The sequence below is a fragment of the Symphalangus syndactylus genome, chromosome 23, assembly GCF_028878055.3.
Source record: "Symphalangus syndactylus isolate Jambi chromosome 23, NHGRI_mSymSyn1-v2.1_pri, whole genome shotgun sequence".
Lineage (NCBI taxonomy): Eukaryota > Metazoa > Chordata > Mammalia > Primates > Hylobatidae > Symphalangus > Symphalangus syndactylus.
Genome location: NC_072445.2, coordinates 57,132,363 through 57,152,614, shown reverse-complemented (window position 1 = coordinate 57,152,614; position 20,252 = coordinate 57,132,363). Strand labels below are relative to the sequence as shown.

Here is a 20,252-nt window from a genome sequence, read left to right as displayed (position 1 = left end):
ACCTAGAAACTTAGATTGCTCACTAATGTGCCATATTCTGTGAAACACCTGCCTACTGAAAAAAAAAAATCCCACACCCCTTATTTTATTTTCTTATTTTAGAGACACAGTCTCATCTGGCACCCAGGTGGAGTGCACCATGCAATGGTGTGATTACAGCTCACTGCGCCTCAAACTCCTGGGCTCAAGCGATCCTCCTGCCTCAGCCTCCCAAGAAGCTGAAGCTACAGGCGGATGACACCATGTCCCGCTAAATCTTATTGTAGAGACTAGGTCGCGCTGGGTTGCCTAGGCTAAGAAAACTTTTCAGTAAAAGTTTCGAATCGCAAAAATTCTGTGGTCACAAGGTCTATGTATATGCATTATATAGACAGTAACATACAATTTAATATAAAGAACAACATTTCACTATTAAATAATGCTGTAACCTTAAAATATTTAATTAATCCAAGATGTCAAATCTGACTTTAAATAATGGTTAATTTGGATGTGGGGGTGGTACATGAATGTTCATTCTCTTTTGGATCAAAAATCTCGAAAGTAAAATAACTCCTTAAAAGGAGTGTCACCAATTGAAGCAGAAAGATTACAACTGAAACACACCTTCCATTTTATCCATAAAATTATTTCCTGTCTCGAATCTCATTAAAATCCCTAATAACCGTAGTTCAATTATAGTATCTTATCAAATTTCCAATTCTATCAATTATAAAGTACACAATTACTTTATTTACTACTAAGAAAGAAAAAGTGCCAATTAAACTATGATACTTTATCTACTGGAAATTGTAAGATGCTTTCCAATTTCAGAGATGTTAAAATATTTCAGAAAGTGTTGGAATCAATGAAATGCAGTATCTGTCAATGACTTATTTTATAAATTTATTTTCTTTTCAGGTTGATTTAAATAGATATAAAATAGCTTACCTGCTAAATATTTAATATTATCAAGCTTGTGTGACTCAAGCATGGTTTTGAGGCCAGCAACCTCAGTTTCGATCTTCCTGTCTGTCTGGGTAAGGGCCCGATCTTGCTGGGCATGCTTTTAAAACGAAGAGAGTCACAGCGTTAGACCACAGCACGTCCCCTCTGCTCACCATCCTATAGCTCCTTCCCAACGGGGTGCAGTCACAGGGAAACCTGGGTAAGACTATGGAGGCCTGGGCTTTAGTCTCAGTTCTAAAACCCTAATGCTACACTGCATTGGTCAGGACCCTTAACCTCTCCAGGCCTTAGTTTTCTCCTATTTGAAAAAAATAAAAACAGAACGAAACGAAACAACCAAGCCAGAGGCCCTGCCTTTACCTAGACTGTTTAGAGAATCAAATGCAATAATCTATGTGAAAAAGCATTTGTAAGCTCTAGGTTGCTATATAAATGAGGTGGCATTATGAGGCCAGTCTATTCTCAAAGGCAACGGCTACATCTCATCCTTCTAAATCCTCCTTAATCAAAGACAGACAGTAAACTCAAAAATGTTCTCAAGAAATGGAGTCTTAGATATGCCGGGCACGGTGGCTCAAGCCTGTAATCCCAGCACTTTGGGAGGCCGAGGCGGGCGGATCACGAGGTCAGGAGATGGAGACCATCCTGGCTAACATGGTGAAACCCTGTCTCTACTAAAAATACAAAAAATTAGCCAGGCGTGTTGGCGGGTGCCTGTAGTCCCAGCTACTCGGGAGGCTGAGGCAGGAGAATGGCGTGAACCCGGGAGGCGGAGCTTGCAGTGAGCCGAGATTGCGCCACTGCACTCCAGCCTGGGGGACAGAGAAACACTCCGTCTCAAAAAAAAAAAAAAAAAGAAATGGAGTATTAGATAATGTAAAAGCGGCAGTGCTTGTCTTGAGCTATTTCTAGTCATATTTTTAAAAAACTTTCTTCTTTCGTGTTCAAATATCAAGTGTTTCATTACTATGAGGCTTGACTACCCAGGGCTAATTTCTGTCCTTCCCCAAATATAATACAGTTAAACTGGATACATAATCAACCCTCAAGAAGGCAGTGGGTTTGGCCAACGCTATAGGGGTTGTATAACTGCATTAAAGCATAAAAACCGTGGGAATGCTTCACTAAAATTCCTAGAGCAACTAAGTCTTTCCCTATGCTACCAATTCAGGCAGAGAAAAAAAGAAATAAATGCCTGGATGAGTAGAAAACTATTCCAGAGAAATATCCCAGGATTCTGGAATTCTGTCATGAAAGCCTCTTGGGGGTTTCAGAGGTCCCAGGTTCCATACAGTATGGGAAAGGAGAAATGTATGCTATAAATTAAAAATAGAATAAGACTTCTCCATTCCTCACTATTCTTCAGTTACTGAGATTTAAACTTTCTTAATAAAACTTTCGTTAAGAAAAACAAACTTTCAAGTAGGGCGTGGTGGTGTGCACCTGTGGTCCCAGCTACTCTAGAGGCTGAGGTGAAGGAGGTTGCAGTGACCTGAGATTGCACCACTGCACTCCAGCCTGGGTGACAGAGCGAGACCCCATCTCAAAAAAAAAAAAAAAAGAAGAAAAGGAAACTTTCATTAAGAAAGTTTAAATCTTTCATAGGATAACTATCTTCCATTAAGATAACCAAATATTTTTTGAAGTGCAAAAAATCCCGTGACACTCCACTTCTGCATATATACCCAAAAGAACTGAAAGCAGGGATCCCAGCAGACATCTGTGCACCCATGCCCACTGCAGCACTATTCACAAAAGCCAACGGGTGGAAGCAACACAAGTGCCCTTGACAGACGAATAAAGAAAATGTGGTGTATACATATAATGGAATACTAATCAGCCTTAAAAAGGAGGAAAGTCCTGGCATTCCAACAGCATGGATGAACCTTCAGGACACTGTGTTAAGCGAAATAAGCCAGCCACAAAAAGACAAACACTATGACTCTATTTACATGAGGTATGTAGAATAGTCAAATTCATAGACAGTAGAATGGAGGTCGCCAGGGGCTGGAAACGGGAATGTATAAAGGGTGCAGAGTTTAAATTTTGCAAAATAAAGAATTCTGTGACAGACAGTGGAGATGGTTGCCCCAAAATGTGAATGTACTTTAAGTGTACTGAACTGTACACTTAAAAAATGGTTAAGATCCTAATTTTTATGTTGTGTGTATTTTAGCACAATGTAAAAAATTCCCATGACAGTAAACCTGCATGTAACTTCCTATTATCACTACAAACAACCATGCATGGGACGAAGCAAAGATGAGTACAATGACAAAGAAAAATCAAAGTCCTGTTTCTTACCAAGGCCACTATTTCTGTTCTCAATTCCAGCAGCTTCTTTTCATTCAATGAATACTGAAATAAACACATAACATGGGTCAGATTCTGATCTACTCCTCTCTCTTCTCCTTCTCTGGTGCCTTAAATATTCTGGTCTCAGTACCTCCTAGAATATGTAACACCAGAAAGTCACCTCTGGGACGAAGTAGCCTACCTGCCTCTTTATATCTGTTACTTGAGGTTTCCTTTTTTTTTTTTTTTTCCATAGAGATGGGGTTTTGCCATGTTGCCCAGGCTGGTCTCAAACTTCTGAGCTCAAGCAATCTGCCCACCTCGGCCTCCCAAGGTGCTGGGATTACAGGCATGACCTACTGTGCTGGCTAAAGTTTCTTATTATACTTACTCATTCCTCCAATATCTGGATTTCCTTAGTCATCTGTCACTTCTCCCTGCATCTTTCCTGGGATGTCTTTAGGTCCCTCCCACTATTGTAGCAGCACATCCTGGGGACCAGTTTCGAAGGATGTAGAGTCACATGGTTTTTGGTTTTGAGAGGGTTGAAAATGGAGACTCAACTCAATTTAGGAGCTATCCCATCATAACTAGTAGCAAAACAGGTCACTACTTGAGTCTCAACAAAAGACAGGAAAGGTATGAAGTTGGGGAAAAAACAGCTGCAAGGATTATTATTCTATGACAAAGACATTGTGTTGTGATTATAAAGCACAATGTAAATACATAAATACACTAACTCATCACACGCTGGGTTTTTTTTGGTTTGGTTTTTTGTTTTGAGATGGAGTCTCACTCTGTTGCCCAGGATGGATGGAGTGCAGTGGCTTGATCTCGGCTCCCTGCAAGCTCTGCCTCCCGGGTTCAGGCAATTCTCCCGCCTTAGCCTCCTGCACATGTTGGTTTTAATAACAATAAAAAAACCCACTTCGGCGTAGTCATAATCCAGTGCTACTACAGGAACTAATTCTACCCAGAGTTAAAGTATCTCGCCTTTGGCTATTAATGTCAGTGAAAAGATTTAGTGCAGTTTTGTAGACAGTAAGATTGAAATCAGACTTATCTCCTTAGTAGTGGGCAACAGGATTTAATTGAGCATATGACAATCAGTAATTTAAATGAAGACTTTTAAGACCTACATTAATTTTGTTATAGAAAGAAAAAGTTAATGCTTTGAAGTATACAGAAACTTTCTAGCTATAAAATGTTCTCCTGGGACTACTGGGAGCTTAGAAGTAGGAAAAAAAAAAAGACAGAGAGAGAGAGAGAGAGAGAGAAACAAAACCAAAAAACCCCAAAACCCTAAGCCAAGGAGTAGGTTGTAAAACCAAGAACAATCAATGCTCTTTAAACCTCAGGGTTTCAGACCAGGAGAGCCCTATGCATCAGACGACCACTAGAGGGCGGCGTGGAACAAGATTTTGTGCACCACTAAACCTCAGTCTTCATTAACTCAACATTGACTCACCCTCAAAAAGAAGAGCCTAAATCTTGACGCTGCCATGGTTTTAAAAATAACATCTATGTGGCTCTATATCCCCATGCCCCAAAAGTTTATGTGCCATACTGCTTTTGGAACTGGCTGTAAATATCATAGTTAATTTGCAATTTAATATTTAACCTTATAACTTTACCAAAAGAACGAGAGCCAAAAAACTCATCTTCACCAATGCATGTTACAAACGCGCTCACTGTATAATTTACTACTGCCTTGTGCTTCAGAGAAATCTAAGTTTATGATTACCAAGAACAATCTCCCAGCTAGGTTACTAAATCACATAAATTCACTGGCTTGATGGGAGCTAAGATATGAGGATGCAAAGGCAAAAGGATGATACAGTGGACTTTGAGGACTTGGGGGAAAGGGTAGGATGTGGGTGAGGGGCAAAAGACTAGACATTGGGTACAGTGTACACTGCTAGGGTGATGGGGGCACCAAAAATCTCAGAAATCACCTCTAAATTTCTTCATGTAACCAAACACCACCTGTTCCCCCCAAACCCATTGAAATTAAAATAATAATGAAACACTAAAAAAAGACTATGAGAACAATTCATAGTCACAGTTACTGTTCAAATATACCACAAAGACACTTTTGTGTCATGTAGAAAAAGTTACTATCATGATGGACAGGATTTAATTGAAACTCTGTGAATTGGTTGCTTTCTGGAGATTAAGGTCAATATAGTCATTCCAGATAAAGTAATTACATGTAAATTATATTTATCAGCATATTTAACTAGTAAATTCAAGTAAAATAAAATCAAGTTAAGTAGTTTGAGTGCTGCATTATCAAATTTGCAAAATATTATAAGCTTTACTTATAAGAACACTGAATGGATCCACTCTATATATCCAATAATTTAAAAATATTAATATTTGCAAGAATGAAATTTCATCATTTTTTTCTTTTTTTTTTTGAGACAGGGTCTCGCTCTGTCACCCAGGCTGGAGTGCAGTGGCGTGATCTCGGCTCACTGCAATCTCTGCCTCCCGAGGTCGAATGATTCCAGCTGGGCATGGTGGCGGGCGCCTGTAGTCCCAGCTACTCTGGAGGCTGAGGCAGGAGAATGACGTGAACTAGGGAGGTGGAGCTTGCAGTGAGCCGAGATCACGCCACTGCACTCCAGCCTGGGCAACAGAGCAAGACTTTGTCTCAAACAAAAAAAAAAGAAAGAAAAAAAAAAAACACACTTGCCAGCCAGGCGCATTGGCTCACTCCAGTAATCCCAGCACTTTGGGAGGACAAGGTGGGCGGATCACTTGAGGTTAGGAGTTTGAGACCAGCCTGGCCAACATGGTGAAACCCTCTCTCTACTAAAAATATAAAAACTAACCGGCGTGGTGGTGGTGCCTGTAATCCCAGCTACTCGGGAGGCTGAGGCAGGAGAATTGCTTGAACCCAGGAGACGGAGGTTGCAGTGGGCCGACACGGTGCCACTGCACTCCAGCCTCGGCAACAGTGAGACTCTGTCTCAAAAAACCCAAACAAAACAAAACACCCTCACAACTTCTCACTACATTTAAAAGACAGCATAGAATTTTTATTTTTTTGCGGGGGGGACAGAGTTTTGCTCTTGTTGCCCAGGCTAGAGAGCAGTGGCACGATCTCAGCTCACTGCAACCTCTGCCTCCTGAGTTCAAGCGATTCTCCTGCTTCAGCCTCCTGAGTAGCTGGGATTACAGGTGCCCGCCACCACACCCGGCTAATTTTTTGTATTTTTAGTACAGACAGGGTTTTACCATGTTGGGCAGGGAGGCTGGCTCGAACTCCTGACCTTAGGTGATCTACCCACCTTGGCCTCCCAAAGTACTGGGATTACAGGCGTGAGCCACCGCGCCTGGCCACAAATGTTTTAATCTTGAATTCCAGTATATAATTTAATATTATTTAATATTAATAATTTACTATATTCAAGCCTGAGATAATCAACTTAACTTTTGCAAGATCAAGACCTATGATGATTTAAGTCAGTATTAAATAGATCAAGATTGCATTTAATTTCTTTATGAATGTCTATGTAACATATATCTAATATTTCTGAAACAAAGATTCAAAGTGACTAATTTAACTAGGATTTTAATTTTAATGTTACTTTTGAAAGCATCAAATTTAAATCTTAATCCAAAATTATTATAATAGAGAAAATACAGCCTAACACTGATAAACAGATAAACATTTAACAGTACCTATGACTTAGGCTTAACCAAGCATTCCATTCCAAAAATAAATTAATTCATAATGTATTTTTAGTAAAGGAACGTACCAATTCTTTTACTCTGCTCTTTTCTAGGTTGAAGTCTAATTTGGTATCTGTTCGGACTTTGATCACTTCATCCTAAAAGGAGGGCAAACAACAAAGAAGGAGAAATCCAAAGTAAGAAACCCAAACTCTCTGAGGACGTCACGCCAAGACCACTGCCCCCACTGTCCCTATCGTAGGGGAGGCAGCCCAGGGAGGGACAGAGCCAGGGGCTTCCAGAGAAATGGACCTAGGCCTCCTGGCATCAGGGAACTCTGGCCAAGCCACATCTGGAGGCAGCCCGTCCCAGGACTTCCCAGTTAGACACAAATAACCCCCTTCTATGCTTAAGCCAGTCTAGAGTGGGTTGTTGACCCCCATCCCCCACACCCTTTTTTTTTTTTTTTTTTTTTTGAGATGCAGTCTCACTCTGTCACCCAGGCTGGAGTGCAATGGCGTAATCTCTGCTCACTCCAACTTCTGCCTCCGGGGTTCAAACAATTCTCCTGCGTCAGCCTCCTGAGTAGCTGGGATTATAGGTGCATGCCACCACGTCTGGCTAATTTTTGTATGTTTAGTAGAGATGGGGTTTCACCATGTTGGTCAGGCTGGTGTCGAACTCCTGACTTGTAATCCGCCCACCTCGGCCTCCCAAAGTGCTGGGATTACTGGCATGAGCCATCACGCCTGGCCTGTTGCTGCTTTTAACCTCAAGACTCCTCATACAATCTCTGAATGGAACTTATGAATAAAGCTGATCTTAAACAACTTTGGAAAGCAAAGATGGACTCAAAGCAGCAAAATATTAAAATCTGGTTTACACAGAGCCTTTTCTCTGATACATATCAAAGCCTTTTTTTCTTTAATATCTGTTTTTTCTATTTAAAAAACATGAAATAGCTGGCACAGTAAGCATTTAAAAATCACATGCGATTCTCTAAAGACAGTCTAAGAGAGTTTAAGGGTTCCTTCCATGCGGCTACTTTAGAAAAACTTTTACTTAAAAATGACTTAATTCCTCCTAGAACACAATTTTCTTTTTTTTTTTTTTGAGACAGAGTTTCATTCTTGTTACCAAGGCTGGAGTGCAATGGCACAAATCTCGGCTCACTGCAACCTCTGCTTCCTGGGTTCAAGTGATTCTCCTGCCTCAGTCTCCCGAGTAGTTGGGACTACAGGCACCTGCCACCATGCCCAGCTAATTTTTGTATTTTTAGTAGAGACAGGGTTTCACTATGTTGGCCAAGCTGGTCTGAACTCCTGACCTCAGGTGATCCACTCAGCCTCCCAAAGTGCTGGGATTACAGGCATCAGCCACCATGCCCAGACACAATTTTCGTAATGAATATGGTTATAGACAACAGTAATTCATTCATTGGCTGTGTTCTTAGCTAAATCTTCCAATGTGTACTTTTGAGGCATATTACACAAACATTTCACATAGAATTAAGTTTTTAAAAACATCTATTTCTAATAGTATACTTATTAAGTTTACATAATTACAAACAAGCCAACAAACAGGAAAGCGAATCTTACCATTACTTGTTGTTTTAACTGATGTAGTTCGAGTTTTATTTTCTAAAAACACATTAAAAAAAGTCTTTAGAAAGAACAACATAAAACGTAGTAATCAACAAATATTACAATATATATTTATGCACAAGTTCTTCAGGCTTTTCCTTCATTCAGAAACCATATTGACTGCAGAATGGCATTACAACACAAGTTTGAATTCATCTTGGAGGCTACATAAAGTTAACTCAGTTGTGTTTGGCACACACATTTGCCTTCAGTGACCCTGCTTTATTTAGTATCTCCTTCAGTTTATCTTTTAACTAATTCTACCCTCAAATAACTGATTTCAAGGACAACCTAGAGTCTGAAACTTTCCCACTTTACTTTTTCCTAGAAGGTTTCTTACAAGGCTAAGGTCAACAGGCAATAAATGGCCTTCCCTATGGGACTTTAAATAGGACTGAAACTAAAAGATGCATAGAGAACACTTACTTAAATGCTGATCCCATATGCTCTATTTAAAAGAAACACAGGAGATATTTTGCAGCAGCAATTATTCAAAATAACCAAAAACTGGAAACAATTCTAATATACACTACAAAAGAATGATGGGGCCTATTCATGTAAGACTACAGACAATGAAAAAAATGATCTCTTGCTACAAGACACACAGTATGATACCATCAAATGGTTCTAGAATAGGCGAAACTAGTCAATGGTGTTATCAGCCAGGACAGCACTTCCTCTGGCGCAGGGGCAACTGACAGGCATGAGAAAGGGACACTGGTCAAGTTTTCCTGCTTGATCTGACTGGAAGTGTACACTGTATGAAAATTCACTGAGATGTACACTTATGTGTGCTCTTTTATGTGTATATATTTCATCTCGATGTCTTAATATAATCAACTTTCTAAGTGTGAGTGGCTCTGTTTTACCTCATTTTCTGCTCTGAGGGCTGAAAATTCACTCTTCTCCAAAATAATCATATCCTTTTTCACATTCGCAATCTGAGACATTATTTGCTGAAAAGTGATTTCCTAGGAAAAGAAAAACAAAATACATAATCTAGTCTACCCTAAAAAGTCCACTTCCTATCATCTCAGTGTGCTATCCTCTTTTTTTTTTTTTTTTTTTTTTTTTGAGACGGAGTCTCGCTCTTTCACCCAGGCTGGAGTGCAGTGGCGCGATCTCGGCTCACTGCAGGCTCCGCCCCCTGGGGTTCACGCCATTCTCCTGCCTCAGCCTCCCGCGTAGCTGGGACTACAGGCGCCTGCCACCTTGCCCGGCTAATTTTTTTGTATCTTTAGTAGAGACGGGGTTTCACCGTGTTAGCCAGGATGGTCTCGATCTCCTGACCTCGTGATCCGCCCGCCTCGGCCTCCCAAAGTGCTGGGATTACAGGCGTGAGCCACCGCGCCTGGCCTCAATGTGCTATCTTCTTAGTGAGAAACCAGGAGAATATGGACACAAGAAGAGGTTCAGTAAAGTCATCTTTTATTCCACAAGGGGAAAAGCAAAAGGAAAAAAACAACACATATCTGGCCAGGCAAGGTGGCTCACACCTGTAATCCCAATACTTTGGGAGGCCAAGGCAGGTGGATCGCTTGAGCCAAGGAGTTCGAGACCAGCCTTAGCAACATGGTGAAACTTTTCTACCAAAAGTACAAAAATTAGCCAGCTGTAGCAGTGCACGCCTATAGTCCCAGCTACTTGGGAGGCTGACATGGGAGGATCGCTTGAACCCAGGGGGTCAACAAGGCTGCAGTGAGCTGAGACTGCACCACTGCACTCCAGCCTGGGCCAAACAGTGAGACCCTGTCTCAAAACCCCCCCCCCCAAAACATAAAAAAACAAAAACCACATATCTGGTTATTGTTACCAAGTGAATCACAGCTAAAGGGTGGTGATCTGAAGACTCGAGAACATGATGCTATAATATTATAATTCAGGCCACGTCTCCATTTATTAAAGTATATTTCACTGGAATCATTTTGAACAGTGAGCTTTCAAGCATAATGATTCTACAACTGTTGACTAAATAGCTCTGAGTAAGTATTTTTTATGCCACTGTAATCTTTTGCCTCTTAATCATGGTAAAAGTTACTATATACTTTTCAACTGGGTATTATCCAAAAAATTACATTAAAACATTACTACAAATAATATCCCATCTTCACAGTCCTAATTTGCTAAACCACCCAACAAGGCTAACCTGCTGCATCTTGGTGACCATATCTTTGTAGACGATGTCCATGTTGGCCTCCAGGATCTTGACCAATGCAGACACAATGATTTCTGCTTGTTGAGTAGCAAACCCTAAGCAAGCACACAAGCAAAAAAAATCATGCTCAGGGTTACAAAAGCCCACAGCAAATGCACACATTCATGTGAATGTCCAAATCCAGGAGCAAGAGTACAGCACAGTGTGGTAGGAGGCAGGGAGGAGGGTAGAGCCACAAACTATGATGTGTTGGTCACTCAGAGCAAGCACGAAACATACAAGTTGGCTTCCCCAGGTACCGGTGGCTTTGCTGACTGATCTGTAAGTCCTTCCTAGCTATCAAAAGTCATGTTTTCAGAGACTATTTAATGACATAGACAATGCTGGCAAGTCAATGTCAAGTGAAAAAAGGCAAGACTCAAAATTACAGATACAATTCTTGTTTTTATAATTTAACAAAGATTCATAGTCATTTTTATTTTCTTCTTTATGTTTCTCTGCATTATATGTAATTTTCTATGGTGGACAATATTTATTTAATTTTATAATGTGTACATGATTAAAAAATGATTTCCTTAAATAGGAAAGCTCAGCTGTTTTATGTCCAGCATAAGGCAGTCAAATCATTGACTATATAAACAGTAATCTAGCTGTTGGCTAACATAATGATAAAAGACAAAATCAGCTCTTTCATTTTTCCTCCACAATTCTATTCAGTAACTAGTCTGGGAGACCCAAAGTGGAAAAAATATGTTCTTTGGCAGTCAATAAATGATACTGAATTGAATGATAGAGATTCAATGCAGTACTTGGTATTTTTTTTTTTTGAGACAGAGTTTTGCTCTTGTTGTCCAGGCTGGAGTGCAATGGCACGATCTCAGCTCACAGCAACCTCCACCTCCTGGGTTCAAGCCATTCTCCTGCCTCAGCCTCTAGAGTAGCTGGAATTACAGGCATGCACCGCCATGCCCAGCTAATTTTGTATTTTCATTACAGATGAAGTTTCTCCATGTTGGTCAGGCTGTTCTCGAACTCCCGACCTCAGGTGATCTGCCCGCCTTGGCCTCCCAAAGTGCTGGGATTACAGGTGCAAGCCACCATGCCTGGCCGGTACTTGGTATTGTTTTTAAAAACGTTGGAAAGTAACTCCTATTTCACATAAATTCCAATTAAATGCTTAAAACTGAGTGCCTGGGAAATAGTTCTATTAAATGCTTCCAGCTATAAGAATTTCAGAAGAATCTATTGATTCCTGTAATTAATTGTGTATTTTTTGGAATAAAGTAGTACTGAATTAATGGAATTTGTTTGGATGAGATGAAGCATGGGACTATAATGAACAAAAAAACCAAAGACACAGATTTAAAGGAGAAGGAAAAAAACCTCCAAAGACCTATTCCCATCACTTTCATCAAAATCCTTTAATTTTTCAACGTGTGTTGTGCACATGTCTAGGAAAAAAATACAAAAGGTTACCCACCAAAATGTTAACATTGTTTAGCTCTGAATCTGTTTTCTTTTTTTCTCGGCTGTCTTCCTAATTTTTAAAAACTCAAACTAAACTTTTGCAAATTCTAAAGCTTTATTAAGAAGAGTTCACTGGCTGGGTGTGGTGGCTCACGCCTGTAATCCTAACACTGGGATGCCAAGGTGGGAGGATCTTTGAGCTTAGGAGTTCAAAACCAGCATGGGCAACATAGTGAGATCCCATCTCCATTTTAATGTAAATAAAATTTTAAAAAATTTTTAATTAAAAAAAAAGAGTTCATGTTTAAACATAATTAGGTTTGGCAACTGGACACAGTGGTTCACGCCTGTAATCCCAGCACTTTGGGAGGCCAAGGTGGGTGGATCACTTGAGGTCAGGAGTTTGAGACCAGCCTGGCCAACATGGTGAAACCCGATCTCTAGTAAAAATACAGAAAAATTGTCCAGGTGTGGTGGTGCATGTCTGTAATCCCATCTACTCAGGAAGATGAGGTGGGAGGATCACTTGAAACCAGGAGGTGGGGGTTGCAGTAGGCCAAGACTGCGCCACTGCACTGCAGCCTGGACGAAAGAGTGAGACTCTGTCTCAAAAAAAAAAAAAAAGAAAAACATTAGGTTTGGCAATGATGAGGAAAAGAAAAATAAAGGTAGAAAGAGAACTTATGTTGACTGTAAAGCAAACTCTAAAGCCATATACTTTATAACCACTTGTGGGAGGAGAAAGGGATAAGAAAAAGTGGAAGTCTTGGCCGGGCGCGGTGGCTCAAGCCTGTAATCCCAGCACTTTGGGAGGCCGAGGCGGGCGGATCATGAGGTCGGGAGATGGAGACCATCCTGGCTAACACAGTGAAACCCCATCTCTACTAAAAATACAAAAAATTAGCCGGGCGTGGTGGCAGGCGCCTATAGTCCCAACTACTCACAGTCTTAGGTACTTGGGAGCCTGAGGCAGAAGAATGGCATGAACCTGGGAGGCGGAGCTTCCAGTGAGCCGAGATTGTGCCATTGCACACCAGCCTGGACCACACAGCCAGACTTTGTCTCAAAAAAAAAAAAAAAAAGTGTAAGTCTGAAAACCTACTGAGTTATGAGGCAGAAATTAATTTTTTGTAGACACAAGGGAATAGGACAGAACCAGGGTCAGTGAGATCACAGGCACATAAGAAATTTTGTTAATCTGAAGACAGGTCTGGATAAAGAAAGGGTAGAATATGCCTTGAAAAGTCCTTCCTGGCCTCCTACTCAGCCAGTCATCTCAGACACCCCCAACTCATCCACGTTGGATTGAACAGCCCCTCCACACCACGTACTGCAGTGTGGCCCTCACACCACAGTCTTGAAAGATGCAAATAACCATGGGTTAAGGTTTAAAATCAAGAAAACTAGGAAGACTTCTGCTTATCAATTTTTTTTTTTTTTTGGGTAGAGTCAGGCTCTATGTTGCACAGACTGGTCTTGAACTCTTGGGTTCAAGCCATCCTCCCACCTCAGCCTCCTGAAGTGCTGGGATTACAGGCATGAGCCACCTCGCCTGGCCTTATCAGAGTAACTTTACGTGCTCCCTTCTCACTTCTACTTTTCTCTTTTAAATTCTGTACTGAAAGAAGTTTTGGTGAAAAAAGCCTACTGTGACAGGAAAAGTTGTGAAAATTATTACACAGCATATGACAGTTTTTCCAAAGTTCATTCATGCATATTATCTTGTTTAATATTCAAAAAGATCTTTCGAATTCTTATCACACTCATACCATAGATGGACAAATGGAAACTGAGAAGGAGAAAAGGCTTCCTAAGCTATGCAACTAGATGTCTGCAGAGTTAGGCTCGAGCCCAGAGCTGCTCTCTCCCACAAAGCACAGAATAATTCATTCTGTCACTTTGTCTTAGGCATGTGAAGTACCTCTACAGAGAGTAGCTTTTCGGACACAAACATGTACAACTGGACAAATAACTAAACAATGAAGTAAAAACACAGGCAAATTTATTTCACAAGCATAATTTACACTATTTTGAAATTCTGATTTTTGAGAATGTGTCACCATATAATTATAATTGGTATATTTGTCTAAATATGATTTAGTACGAGAATGTCCCCTACATTCTAAGTCTAAAGTGCATTTTCAATGAATGCCATATATACCAGAACAATCTTTTATCTTAACAGCAATAAGGGAGAATGTTAGGCTGAATATTAAAAAGAAAAAAGAGGGCTGGGTGTGGTGGCTCACACCTGTAATCCCAGCACTTTGGGAGGCTGAGGCGGGTAGATCATGAGGTCAGGAGTTCGAGACCAGCCTGGCCAACATGGTGAAACCCCATCTCTATGAAAAACACAAAAATTAGCTGGGTGTCGAGGCTTGTGCCTATAATCCCAGCTACTCAGGAGGCTGAGGCAGGAGAATCGCTTGAACCTGAGAGGTGGCGGTTGCAGTAAGCCAAGATCGCACCATTGCACTCCAGCCTGGGTGACAGGGCGAGACTCCATCTCAAAAAAAAAAAGAAAGAAAAAGAAAAAGAAAAAGAAAAAAGAATAAAGAACAGTAAGCTGAAATTGTCAAGAACTGCTACTCAGCAACATTTCAATTTCACAGGATTTTAAAAAGCACACAAGATGCACGGTAATAAAACTATCACTTCTGTGCTTCAGACACTGTTGTCATAGGAATCATTCTTCAGCTTTGCTGACTTGTGTCTAAATTTTTACCTATTAACACTGTACTTCCATGGTGATGTTACAGAAATACACTTCACTTGGACAAAGAGACAATGTGTGAGAAAAGTCTCCATTCTATTGATGAAGCAAAAATGTCCTCAAGCAAAAAATGAGGACTTATAAAAACGGAGATTAATTAGAAGATTACCCATAGGCTTAAAAGTCAAAGAGATATAAAAATCAGCCAGACGTGGTGGTGTGTGCCTGTAGTCCCAGCTACTCAGGAGGCTGAGGTGGGAGGATGGCTTGAGCCTGGGAGGCAGGTTAACAGTGAGCTGAGACTGCGCCACTGCAATCCAGCCTGGGTGACAGAGCCAGAGCCTGTCTCTAAATAAATAAATTAAATACAAATAAAAAATAGAAGTCAAAGAGAAACACGAGAAATTAAATGAAACCATAAGAGAGTCATAATTTAAAGTGTTTTTCTAAGGCACTAAATGACGAATGAGAGAGGATTACCATTGTCTTCCAGTAAGCACACTAAGGCATGAGTGTCGAAGTAGAGTTTCCTGCTCCCAGAAGAGGTGAAATCGCTCCTTTTGCGCTCCAGCTGCAGGGATCCAGCAGACAGGCTTAGCTCTAGGGTGGAAAGAACAGTAAGCTCAAAACAGACTTCATGCAAAACAAAAGCAACTCAGCACTCTGAGAAAATAAGGCATACCCCAAAGCCTATCTGGTACTTTATAACAGCTTCACTGAGATACACAATTCACCCAATTTCAAGCATACCATTCAATAGGTTTTGGCATAGAGTTGTGCAACCATCCCACAATCAAATTTAGAATATTTTCATCACTCTCAAGACAAACTGTACCCCTTAGCTGTCACCTTCCAATTCCCCCAGCCCTTCTCCACTGCCCCCAACCATACCCAGGTCAAGCACTGGTCTATTTGCTGTCTCTTTTGTTTATCTACTCTGGAGATTTCATAGAAATGGAATCATATAATATATATAGTCTTTTGTGACCGGCTTCTTTCACTTAGCATGTTTTCAAGGGTCATCCATGTTGTAGCACGTCCGTACTTTTATTTCTTTGTATTGCTGAATACTCCTCCATTGTATAGCTACATTAAATTTTGTTTATCCATTTATTAGTTGAAGGGTGCTTGAGCTGTTTCTACTTCTTGGCGATTACGAATTACATGGACGTTGTTTTCAATGATCTTGAGAATATACTTAGGAGTAGAATTGCTGGATCATATGATAACTCCATGTTTGTTTTAGCAACTGCCAGACTGTTTTCCAAAGCAGCTATACCATTTTACACTCCCTCTAGCAGCGCACAAGGGTCTCAATTGCTTCACATCTCACCAACCCTTGCTATTATCTGGGTTTTTAAAAAATTATAGTTATCCTATTGGGCGTAAAGTGGTATCTCACTGTGGTTTTAATCAGCATTTCCCTGATGACTAAGGATGTTGAGCATCTTTTTATGGGCTTGTTGGCCATTTGGATATCTTCTTTGGAGAAATGTGTATTCAAGTCAGCTATGGTTTGAACGTGTTCCCCAAAGTTTATGTGTTGAAAACTTAATCCCCAAAGCAACAGTGTTGAGAGGTGGGTCCTTTAAGAGATGACTAGGCTATCAGGAGGGCTCGGTTCATGAATGGATTAATGCTGCTATCTTGGGGATAGGTTTCTGATAAAAGAAATGAGTTTGCCACCCCTTCCCCGACACGTGTGCTGTTCTGACTTCTGCCATGTTACGAAGCAGCAAGAAGGGCCTGGCCAGATGTGGGCCCCTCAATCTTCAACTCCCTAGCTTTCAGAATTGCAAGAAACGTTATCTCTTTTCTTTATAAATTACCAGTCTGTGGTATCTCCTTATAGCAGCACAAAGCAGACTAAGGCAAAGTCCTTTGCCCATTTTTAATAGGGTTGTCTTTCTATTACTGAGCTGTAAGAGTTCTTTACATATTCTAGATACAAGCTCCTTATCTGATTATGATTTGAAAATATTTTCTCCCATTCTGTGGGTTGTCTTTTCACTTTTTGATACTGTCTTTTGAAGCACAGAAGTTTACTTATGATGAAGTCCAACTGATCTGGTTTTTCTTTTGTTGCTTGCGCTTTTTTCTTTTGTTGCTTGTGCTTTTGATAACATACGTAAGAAACCACTAGGTAATCCGAGTACATGAAAATTTACTCCCATGTCTTCTAAGAGTTTTACAGTTTTAGCTCCTACATTGAGGTCTTTTCCTCATTTTGGATTAGTGTTTTAAATGGTGTGTGGTAGTGGGTTCAGCTTCATTCTTCTCCATGTGGATATCTAGTTGTCCCAGCACCACTCCCTCTACTGAAATGTCTTGTCACTCTTGCTGAAAATCAGTGAGCTGTAAGCATGAGGCCTTGTGTCTGGGCTCTCCATTCTAATGCTTTTATCTATGTGTTTGTCCTTACACCAGTGCCACACTTTCTTGATTACTTGTAAGTTTGTTTTAAGTTTGACACCAGAAAGTGTTTTTTTTGTTGTTGCTCTTGATTTTTTTTAAGACAGGGTCTCGCTCTATTGCCCAGGATGGAGTGCAGTGGTGCAATCACAGCTCACTACAGACTCGACCTCAGCCTCCCAAGGTGTGGGTTTTAAACTTTGTTGTTTGTCAAGGTTGGTTAGCTATTCTTGTTTTCTTGTATTTCCATATGAACTTTAGAATCTGTGTGTCAATTTCTACAAGAAAACCACTTGGGATTTTGATAGGGATGTGTTAAATTTGTAGGTCAGTTTGAAAAGTACTGCCACCTTAATATTAAGTATTCAGATCAATGAACATGGATGTCTTTCCATTTATTTAGGAATGTTATACTTTAATGTACATTATACTTTAAGTACATTGCACTTTTTGTAAGTTGCTGGATTTGGCTTGCTAGTATTTTGTTAAGGATTTTCTTATCTTTAATCATAAGAGATATCGGTCAACAGCATTCTTTTCTTGTAATGTCTTCGCAAAAGCCTATCTTTAGAGAGCTATATTCTAACAATTTTTACATTACCTTTTCTATAAGTTTTTGTGCATTTAGCCACAGATCCAATCCATTTTGTAAACTTCTTGTTTCAAGGTACTCATCTGAGGGAGATGGTATAGTATATGGTACAGTTTCTTGGCTTTTGGATTTTATGAATTGCTAAAATCTTTTTTTTTTTTTTAATTGGGCCAGGTGAACTAGTTCATGGTTGTAATTCCAATAATTTGAGAGGCCAAGGTGGGAAGATCACTTGAGGCCAGGTATTCGAGACCAACCTGGGCAACACTGCAAGACCTCATCTCAAAAAAAAAAAAAAAAAAAAAAAATTAGCTGAGTGTGGTGGTGTGTGCCTGTAGTCCCAGCTATTCCCAGCTACTTGGGAGGCTGAGGCAGGAGGATGGCTTGAGCCCAGGAGTTTGAGGCTGCAGTGAACTATGATCACACCACTGCACTCCAGCCTGGGTGACAAAGCAAGATCCTGTATCAAAAACAAAAATATTAAAAGGCCGGGCGTGGTGGCTCAGGCCTGTAATCCCAGCACTTTAGGAGGCCGAGGCAGATGGATCACGAGGTCAGGAGTTCAAGATCAGCCTGGCCAAGATGGTGAAACCCTGTCTCTACTAAAAATACAAAAATTAGCCATGCTTGGTGGCAGGCACCTGTAATCCCAGCTACTCGGGTGGCTGAGGCAAGAGAATTGCTTGAACCTGGGAGGCGGAGGTTGCAGTGAGCCAAGATCGCATCACTGCACTACAGCCTAGGTGACAGAGTGAGACTCCATCTCAAAAAAATAAATTAATTAAAAATAAATAAATAAAACAATATTTGAGTTGCCAATTTTTAATTGTGTCATGAAAGAAAATTTAAATATAGCTGCTTACTACTACTATTAAATATTGTACTAAAAAAGACATTATGACACCAAAAGAAAAAAAAGATGAACAATCTAAAGAACTTCCATTTAATCAACTTAGTATATGAAAATCTTGCTACATATTTGCCATTACTTTTCTAATTTTGCCATTAACTGGCACCAGTCTGAGGTCTGGTGTTGTAGAAGACAGGTAGGAGCAAGAAGGGTCACCTGCCAACTCAAAGGTCAAAGGTTTCCCCAGCAGGCCTCTGAATGACCAGAAAGATGCTCCAGCTGATCAGCTTCCACTCTCAGTCCTTCAACCCTGATTACACTATTATGAAATCAAGAGTAAACAAAAATATGATGTGGACTGAACCCTACAGATGTGACGCTTTGCTGCAGCCTATGGGAGTCACTCCCAGCCTACTCACAGCTTGGGAAGAGGAGGGTAAAAGAGATGCAATAATCCATATCAGTATCAAGAACCATTTGCAGACTGACACAATATAAAGTGCAATGACTTACGTGTGTTTGTGTTTGTTGGTAAAACTGGGCCCTGAAATTCAAAGAACCACTGTGCTATGACACGAGGTCCTTGACCTGGCATACAAAGCCCTTGCTATTTATGACCACGCTTATCCTTTCAGCTTTCTTTCTAGCAACCTAAGCTATTCTATTTCCTGCAATTGCATGCTTAAGCATGGCTTGCTCCCCTTTCCCAATCGTTAAACTTTAAGCATTCTTTTTACCCTTCTTCATTAAATCGCCAATTTACTGAGTATACATTATATTCCAGGTGTGGCATTTTCTTTTTTACACTTTATGGTTCTCTCTGCTTCCTCCACCCAGCTAAGGGAGCAACCTTTATTGCGCCCATACCTGTGTTCTCAGCTCAGTACAGATAGCTCAACACAGCACTTACTACATTATTTCCTCATCTGTATCATCTATTTGTCCAAGCTGCCCAGGAGCAGCCAGTCTTGCTCATTTTTTATCTTTAGCATCTGGCAAGGGGCCTGGCATACAGCAGGCTAGGAATAATTTTTTTTTTTTTTTTGGTAATTGAACTGTAATGACTTCTACAATCTGGATTATGAAACTGTCTAGAGGGAAAATTCGAGATGAATTCCTTTCTCCTCAGTTCTTCCCTTTTCACATAAATGAGCTCACTTAAATCTGGTACCTCTTTTTCAGTTTATTTCCAGTCCTGAGACTAAAACTGGCCTCCATGAGAAGAGACCCAGGATGTCTGCCCAACACAGAAGAGACCTAGCTTGAGAAACAGTGGGAGTGAATAAATGAAAGCACTTCTCTAGGGGACCTCCTAAGGACCACCTCACCTGCCCTAGAACTCTACTGGACTGTCCCATGTGTCAGGGAGCTTGAAAACACCTGAGTCTGGAATGACTTGTAAAGACTGACAGGATTACTCTAGACCCAAATTCCTTGTTTCTAGTAAGAAAATAATCATTCCTGTATTTAAAACACAACCTCCTCACCCCCACCCCCAC

At 40.5% G+C, this 20,252-nt stretch overlaps 2 protein-coding genes across 5 annotated transcripts in view; one reads left to right on the top strand and one right to left on the bottom strand.

Moving 5' to 3' along the window:
• The window catches only part of RNF182 (ring finger protein 182), a 229,355-nt gene that overhangs the window by 53,688 nt on the left and 155,415 nt on the right, over positions 1-20,252 (top strand). The window lies entirely within an intron of this gene.
• The window catches only part of MCUR1 (mitochondrial calcium uniporter regulator 1), a 28,189-nt gene that overhangs the window by 4,755 nt on the left and 3,182 nt on the right, over positions 1-20,252 (bottom strand). For 2 of the 4 annotated variants that reach the window (XM_063632864.1, XM_055263471.2), the window contains exons 2-8: positions 15,380-15,499; positions 10,711-10,814; positions 9,434-9,535; positions 8,520-8,561; positions 7,008-7,079; positions 3,250-3,303; positions 928-1,042 (exon numbers count right to left, since the gene is read on the bottom strand). In XM_063632864.1, the coding sequence (XP_063488934.1) occupies positions 928-1,042; positions 3,250-3,303; positions 7,008-7,079; positions 8,520-8,561; positions 9,434-9,535; positions 10,711-10,814; positions 15,380-15,499 (609 nt within the window). The remainder of the gene's footprint in view (positions 1-927; positions 1,043-3,249; positions 3,304-7,007; positions 7,080-8,519; positions 8,562-9,433; positions 9,536-10,710; positions 10,815-15,379; positions 15,500-20,252) is intronic. The other 2 variants (XM_063632865.1, XM_063632866.1) reach the window with 1 other exon arrangement.